Raw genomic sequence first — 8,536 nt, forward strand, 5'->3', positions numbered from 1 at the left:
GACAGTCTCTTTTCTCAGAGTTTGCCTCCCTCCCTCATCCATTCTAGCCGGTAGAGAGAAGACCCTGGAACCAAGGGCCTGTAGGCTGAGGGCAAATATTTTGCTGCTGTTTGATTATCTCGTTTCCCAAAGTTCTAGATGATGGAGAACCACTAATCAGCCACCTTCACCTTTCATCCAGGTGACAAATAATGAAGTGATAATGAACAAACAACTCAATTCACATCCCTTTCAGCCCTACCCTATCCTAATGATCAAACAACTGAATTTACATCCCCGTCAGTCCTACCCTATCCTCAACTTTCCATCACATAGAAGAGAGTAGAGCTTCTGTTCAGAGATCGGAATGAATGAGTCAACTCAGAATATGCATTGGAAGAAGTTTCCGTTACAACTTCCTCCTCCTTCATTTTTGCAATTCTAGCCCCTTTCTCTGACATCATGTTGAAAAGCTCTGTGGATGTTATGACCTCACCCACAACTAGATTCCCAAATGAAGTTTTTGAAGACAACTACAGTACTTCCAGGTACAATCGTCTGGATTTCTGGGGTGCCTCGATATCTTAATATACGAAGAGAAGCACTCTAATGTAGTGACAAAGAGCATGAACTCTGTAGCCAGATGTGAGTTTGAATCCCAGCACCATCACTTATCAGCTGCATGGCCTTGGGCAAGTTACTTCAATTATCTGTGCCTCAGTTTCCTCATATGTAAAAGACAGATAATATCAGCACCACCTTCATGAGGTCAGTGTTTGGATTAAACAAGGCAGTAGTATATAGGAAACAATTAGAATGGCGCTGGTACATGACCAACACTCTGTAAGTGTTTACTATTATTACTAATAGTGGTGAGAGTTCTCAGAAACATAGAACTTATGCAAAGATGCAAGCAGAAAAAGCATAAGAGCTCTCAAAAACAAGTGAATTTTCAGGCACTGCCAAAGGAGACTTGTAATGCCACAACAGCAGATACTCAAAATGACTGGTCTATGTGAATAATCTCTTCCCTAAACTCCAGAGTTTTGCAATTAACCTTTACTTTTAAAAGCTGAAGACCTGAAAGTTTCTGGGACCTGAGTTTTGCAAATCACCTCCTTGGTGACTCAGTCCCTCCCCACCCACCTGAGATCTGTCTGCCCACACTTGCACTTAGCAGGGACACTTGCCTCAGGAGGACACACCCAGGCAGCCAGTGCACCTCAAACTCGGGGAGATCTGGCTCTGCGAGTTTCCATCGTTCCCCACCCCCACAAGACCCACCCCCTCATTCTGTGTTTGTCTCCCTGTCTCTCAAGTCTAGCTGGGCAGACAATCTTCAGGAAAACAAAACCTACCCCAGTTACGGGTAATTTCTGACATCACAAGCTCTGTAGAGAGGAGACACGGTTTGCCATTGCCAAAGTGGCTCCCTGTTGGATGTCAGGATTCCCTATGGCTTTGCCCCTGAAGAAGCTACAGTAGTATCCGGCCAGACGACAGCTTGATAATTGCCCAAAGAGACCAACAGAGAAGGCAAGAATCTCCTGTGTAGTACTTCTACTTCTGTCCTCTGCCACCACCTTCCAGAAGCAGGCGTTGGGGCTGGAGGAGTGTGGGCCTCTCACCCAAGGATCTTAACCTCATATCAGTATCTCCAAAATAACTAGAACTCCAAGCTGGCTGCTGCTGGGGAGTGTTCTTGTTTTGAGGTTTAAATTTGGGGTTGGTGTCTTCATCTCATTGGCTCCCACTCCCTTCTCAGCCCAACTATCTAGTAACCCTGTCTTTAGCCAGATGTCCCCAGCGGTCACAGCAGGCAGCCAGCAAAGCCACAAACAAACAGATGGGTGAGCTCACTGTTTGGGGTAGACCAAACATGAGGCCTGTGGTGGGCAGTCAGTCAGCCAAGCGCCCTCCTCAGCCCTGTCCCGAGCAACACAGCCATCACCACGGTTCTCACTTACACATAAATGTATTTGCACCTTAGCCATATTGACAGCATGCTTCCATATATATAGATATCATGACTTATATTCTAGACATTCATTGCAGTTCAACAGTTATGTGTCAATACTACTGGGATCTGGGCCCACAAAAGTGAATATGACATGATGCCTGTTATCAGGGGACTCCCCCAGTGCTGCAGAAGACAGACAGGAGAAGATACATTAGAATTTGTTTTCTTGTGGTTATTTTCCCCTTTAAGGGGCATGAAAGTCTTTAGCATTCTTTGGCATCACCAATTCCCACCGCACACATAGATCCATCAGGCACGTACTTACAGGCACATCTGCGATGTGTATATGTCCACATCCAGCAAACAAGAATCAAACACGTGGCTTATCTTTGTACGTCACACAGTGGGGCGATTGAGCAATGGAGAGAGGAGGAATATGAAAGACTTATCTCCAAAGTACACATGTCCTGGATCAAACATTAATTTAATTGACACCATCCTAGTTAAGGAGTTGTAAAGATGTGAATTTCTTTATGCAAAAAGCATTTTTTAAAAATGTTTGACTTTCAATTACATGAAGTCATGCATTTATTTGTGGAAAAATATACAAACATTTAGTCAAAATATACACTATACGTCAATTGGTAGAGTGTTTGCATATTTGAGATCCTGACTCTCCTGGAAAATCTGGAACACACAATGACTGTATCCATGCCAGACCAGACTCCAGAACCACAAACTTTAGAAAGCACCCCTTCTGGTTTACTCTGGCAAATCGGGCTTGCCTCCCAAACCCAGTTGGGCAGCCGTGGGGGGTACACTTAAAAAAATTCAACCTGCTAAGTGAGTGAAAAGTGGGATTCAAATTTAAGGTAGAAGGTATCAACCTACCCTGCAATTCTAAAGAACGCCTGCAACCTTCCCATTAAAGCAGGGACACAAAGGAAATTGAGTCATCGGCTTCTTGCTGTTCAAACCCCAGAATTTCTCTCTGAGGCAGAAAAAGATCCCCTTTGAAAACTACACGGTGCCTGGTAGCATCTGCCACGTGCTTCAGCTCATTCTTTCACAGGAACCACTTCCCTTCCAGGCTCTTGGCTGGAGTGAGCTAAAGCGAAGGTGCTGGGGAAACACAAGTGCAGTTACTCTCTTACCCCCAGCCCCAGCCCCAGCCAGGAGGCAGTGCTGGGGAGGCCCAGGTGATCTCCAACCACCTCCTCTCCATCAGGGGACCCCAGCCTTGAAGCATCTGACACTGCAGGTGGATCCACAACCTCACTTGGGTGGCCATGTGTCACCTAGAGCCACACAGTGGGTTTCAGTTCAAGACCCATGTCAGCCTCCTGCCAGGGGTCACACAACCTACTAATGAGATGTGAGGAGTGGGTCTCTGGGTCAGTGCATGTGAAATGCTTGCCAGGTCAGAGTGAGAGCTCCTGTAGTGCTGCTTTCTTAATATTCAGGCAGAGGGCATTGCCCCAACTTGTCTCGTAGACAAGCAACCACTTCTCCCTTTATTCCAAGCCTGCAAATGAGAGCATGTCTGGGAGGGCAGCTGGACTCTGATAAGGGAAGTGACTTATTTTAGTTCCAAATAACTTGGTTGGCATCTCTGATATCTGTGGCCATACCTGGGAAGACAGGCCAGGGCAGGGCAGCCAAGAGTCCACAGCCTGCCGGGGGTGGAGAGAGAAGCCACCCATGCGACACTTTACTTATGCTAGCCACAGGAGACAGGGAGTGTGGGAGAGCCACGCACAGTTTTCAAAGTCCTCCGGACACATAATGAATTGAAGGAGCATAAACCCTGGAGTCTAACATGGGAGGATGTTAGATGGCAGGGAAATCCCAACTCTACTACTGGACCCTGGGGCAAGTCATGCCATCTCCACAAGTCTCGATCTCTTTATCTAGAAAATGTAGTTAAGAGAGTGCTAGGTGTATAGGCCTGTTAGGAGGCTTAGATAAGATATCCTGTGCTACCCCCTGGCTTCATGTCTAGCATAGAGTCAGTGCTCACTGAGTGGTACTTCCCAGGGATTTGGGACTTAGGGCCCTGCTTTACATAGGACCATATGGTACCATAGCAGAGTGTCAGGCTTTTGAAACTTCGGTGCTCCTAACCATCTAGTGATGTTCCAGGAGGTGCTAGAAGCCCCAGGACAATACAGAGAATCTTTCTCAAACACCAACGCTGCTCTGTGGTCAAAAATATATGTCATTATTATTGCATTAAATTCAAATTGGGTATATTGTAAAGTAATATATAAAATTGTAATGACTGTGTAAGGTAGTATTTAAGGCGTGAAACAAATGTTGTTACCCCAGTAGATCACACCCTCCCCGCCCAGTGCAGGGGTTGGGGTTGAGGCTCCCACAGTCCTCATGATAGAGATATATGAGAGACCAATGAAAAATGCCCTGCCCTAATATCTTAACAAGTCTCAGAGAGGGGAAGTCACTAGTCCCTCTCTTTCAGGTTTTCTAAATGATCCTTAGAGTTCCCATCTCTGAGTCTATGACAATGAGTCAGGAAATAGTTCCTGAATGAATGGAAGGGAATCTGTCACAAACTAAGAATTCCATGCTGTCCAGCATCCCCTCCTTTGTGGGGAAATTTGGGAAAAAACAAATGGAACATTTTCCTTCTGGCTGCCAGCCTCCCACACACGGACTTGTCACCATGCCTTTGCAGGAAGTAGGTGTCCAATGTGTGAATGGGGAGTACCTCAATTAATCAATGCTAGCCCCAACAGAGATGAAACTTTGCCTCTTTGCTTCTTCACATGGGAAAACACAGCCAAAGTTCTAACTCCCCACAAGGGGCGGAGTCTCTCATGCTCAATTAGAGAGAAAGGAGCAGAAAGGTGTGTGCCAGCCCCAAGCCCCAGGACTCTCAGACGTTCACCTCTTTCTCAACACCAGGCATGCAATTCCCAAGCAAAGAGCCCCTCACCCACAGAGAAAAGGAGATGCGTGTGCATGAAGGACTCATCCCTGCTGGCCTCCACCAAGGGTCACTTTCTTCCTCCTGCACAGGACCCCTAATTCAAGATATCTGTTCCCCAACTCAGAGTTTCTGGGTCCAATGTCACATAACTACATTTGGCCATTTCTCCACTTTTTGCTTTCCCATACAAAGACCGGATCCCTTCCTCTTCCCGAAAGCCTTGCTCCTTTCCAAAGTTTCCTCTTGGTTGTCCAGAGTCCACCACTCCCCAGAATGGGGCAACAAGAGCTCCTTTCCTTCCCCCTTCTTCCTTCTCCCTCCCGCCACCCACCCCATGCCCAGCCCCAAGCCCTGTGACAAAGTCACGTCTCCTTTCCAAGTCTCAGTTCCTGCCAAACAACTTTACAAGCACATGAAAGCGAGGGCCGGGGCAGTTATTGCTACTGGCACTTCATTGTGCTTCCTCTAAATGATGCTGCACAAAGAGGCCGTGGAAACTCGGGGCAGGAGGGAGCCTGCCAGTCTCTGGGAGAACCTCAAGGGTTAGGACGTGCCAAATATTTGGAGGTGGGGCCCTTTAGAAGAATCAGGTAGACAAGTTGGAAGGAGTCAGGAGTCAGAATGCCCAAAGACAAAGCAGAAGATGGCACTGGTAGGTAACATACAAATAAACTTCCCTAGAGGCCATAGGGAAACCACCAGGGTCCTCTTCTCTGAGACCAGGCCCAGGGCTCTCCCTGATCTCCAACTTGACTCTTCTCTCCCATACTGAGTGTTTCCACTTTTCAAGGGCTTATTTGAGCTCCAGTCCCTTTTGGAACTTTCCCTAAGGCCTAGAGTCCACCAAAATCCTTTCCTCCTTGAAATCCTTTCCAAGTTTGTCCGTCTTATACAGTCTAACATATTCTAAACCTAGGCTTTGGAGCTCAGTGGAGCTGGGTTTCCATCCAGCACTGCTCCTGGCTATGTGAATGCAGCAAGTCACTTAACCTCTCTAAGCATCAGTTTTCCTCCTGTCAAACAGGCCTGATAACAGGAAACTTCTTACTAGGCCATTGTGAGGGGAGAATGAGACAACACATGGAAAGGATTTAACATAATGCCTGGCACAGTGAAAATATACAGTAAATGGTAGCTAGTGCTGTATTGCTTTTTTTTTTTTTTTTTTTAACAGAGTCATGCTCTTTCACCCAGGCTGGAGTGCAATGGCATAATCTTGGCTCACTGCAACCTTAGCCTCCTGGGTTCAAGCAATTCTCCTACCTCAGCGTCCCAAGGAGCTGGGACTACAGGTTTGCACCACCACACCCTGCTAATTTTTGTATTTTTTGTAAGATGGGGTTTCACCATGTTGGCCAAGGCTGGTCTCGAACTCCTGACCTCAGGAAATTTGCTGCCTCAGCCTCCCAAAGTCCCGGAATTAGAGGCATGAGCCACTGTGACCGGCTGTGTTATTGCTGTCATTATTATTACTATTTCAGCTTCAGTAGTATAAATCCTAGATCCCCAAATCCCCACCTAGTAATGACCTCTTACTCACACAGAAAGGGAGATGCATGTGCACAGAGAACTCATCCTGTCTAGCCTCTACCTAGGGTCACTTTCTTCCTACTGCAGAAAGTAGGAAGATATAGAAAGCAGAAAGTAATTCAAGATAAGTTATACTGGGTACTCAATCTAAAGTAACCAGGTGGGACTGTGTTTCACTTTCTCAGTACCCCCATGGAACTGGGTTAATAAATATTTGTTGAGTAGAATTTACTGCATGCAGGTTGAGCTGTCTTAATGACCCAGCTGGCACTTCTTAAGAGAAAAATTAATTTTGGCCAGTGATAAGCGAATTGGCCGTGTAATTATCTGTACGTACATAGACAAAGAAAGAGAATGCTTGGAGTTGAGCCGTGCTAGAATATACCTTACACGCAGCCCCTCCCCTTCATAGCACTGACCCTGTTGGGATGAGATATTGGAGCCCTAGCCCCAGTGTCCCTGATGTTGCCCTGGTATCAAGGCTCTTCTCTCTGCTCTGAGGCTGCCAGGCAGGGAATATGAGCCACCTCACTCTTGAGATTTCCCCCACACTGATTGGCAGAAGCAGGAGGTAGCAAGGACCAAGCAGCTGGTCCAGTGGTTGCCTCTCCTATTCATGCTCCCTGTCCCAGGCTGGAATCTCATGGAGACCCAAGACTTCACCGCAGAGCTGGTTCAGGCTTCCACAGCGCTAAGGTGGCAGTGGCAGTGCGGACTGTAAGCTTTGGAACAATGCCTAGTGGGTAGTTGGGAGAACCCAGGACCCCTTTCTGGAAAACCCATTGCCAGCCAGTCTCACACTTGCAATTGTGACCCCTTCTGTGCCAACCTTGATAACAGCCATTCGCCCTATTCTAGCCCCAGTTCCTGCCCCGCCTAACTCTGCCCTGCCTAGACACAGCCCGGTGGGGCTTGACAAGCCCTTGGGCACAGGAGCCTGTTAGTCCAGACACCGACTGCGTGCATCCAGGAGAACGGTTACTTTCTGCCATGTGCTCCAGCTCTAGCGACCTCGCCCAAAACTGCGCGCCGGCAGCCTGCCCAACAAACTTTCTTCTCTTTCTCTTTTTCTTTCAACCAAACGGTGCTTCCACAGACACATTCTCCAACGGTTTAGCGCAAATCCCAGCCCTGCTTTCCGGAGCCCAACGCACTTCACAGCAACTCACTTGACTCCAGTCCCCCAGGGCCGACTCAGCCAGAGGGGCTACCTCCCGGTCCGCGCTGCGCACCCCGCACCCATCTTGCTGCCCAGGATGCGGCGGGCACTCACCGATCTGCGCCTGGCTCAGCTGCAAGAGGCAGAGTCCCCAGGCTGCGTGCCACCAAAACTTGTCCATAGTGTCCGGAGCGAACCGAGGGCGCGGGGGAAAGGGGCTGGAGGATCCCTGAGCGCGGGGCAGGAGCCGGCGGAGGACGGGACGAGGATGGCGGACCGAACCTGGCAGAGGCTGGGGTCCGCTGGGCAATGAGGCTGCCTCGGAAGTTGGCTGCAGTTTTTATTCGAGTTGAAACAGTGACCTAAGACGGAGGGAGGGAGCGAGCGAAGGACACACCCAAGCGAGGGGGGCTGTGACTAAGCAGCCGGCAGAGGTTTAAAGAAGTAGCAGCCCTCCTGGGAGGGCCCCTCTGCCCCCGCCCCGTGCTCTGCTGAGGTTGTAAATAATCGGGGCTTCCGTGGACGTGGGTCGGGGAACCTGGAGTGTCGCGGGGTGCGTGTGCCTCCGAACCCCACCGGCCCCTGTGCCCCGGGACGCACTGGCTTTCTTCTCCTGCTGGCCCCGCGACGTCAGGACAGAGGATGACTGCATCATAAAAGCTTGTACCGTTGGGTTCAGCCTTTGGCCTCTCTTTTCCCGCTAAATTTCTCTTTGAATCCGGCTGGAGAAAGATCTCTGGGTTACACAGGTAGTTGGATATCCTGGGAGAGGAGCTGGAGACAGGGCGAGGTCTTGCCCTGGGTGGCGCAGTGCCTCCGTGCCCACAGTGGGGAGTTGGTGAATCTTCCAGGTGGAAAGAGGGAGAGCTCATTCTTTTCTCCCTCAAAAACAAGTGAAGTCCACATGACTTGAATTAGTTTTTGCTTCTTGGCAGAACGGCTCAGGGAAAGCTACTAA

At 48.9% G+C, this 8,536-nt stretch overlaps 1 protein-coding gene across 15 annotated transcripts in view; it reads right to left on the reverse strand.

The window, feature by feature from the left end:
- Positions 1-8,186, reverse strand: part of CD44 (CD44 molecule (Indian blood group)) — a 93,129-nt gene extending 84,943 nt beyond the window's left edge. For all 15 annotated transcript variants that reach the window (XM_033207929.1, XM_033207928.1, XM_033207927.1 and 12 more), the window contains exon 1: positions 7,693-8,186. In XM_033207929.1, coding sequence (XP_033063820.1) covers positions 7,693-7,759 — 67 coding nt within the window. In that variant the 5' untranslated portion in view covers positions 7,760-8,186. The remainder of the gene's footprint in view (positions 1-7,692) is intronic.
- Between the last annotated feature and the right edge of the window lie 350 nt (positions 8,187-8,536).

The sequence above is a fragment of the Trachypithecus francoisi genome, unplaced genomic scaffold (genome assembly GCF_009764315.1).
Source record: "Trachypithecus francoisi isolate TF-2019V2 unplaced genomic scaffold, Tfra_2.0 Lachesis_group8, whole genome shotgun sequence".
NCBI classification, from domain to species: domain Eukaryota; kingdom Metazoa; phylum Chordata; class Mammalia; order Primates; family Cercopithecidae; genus Trachypithecus; species Trachypithecus francoisi.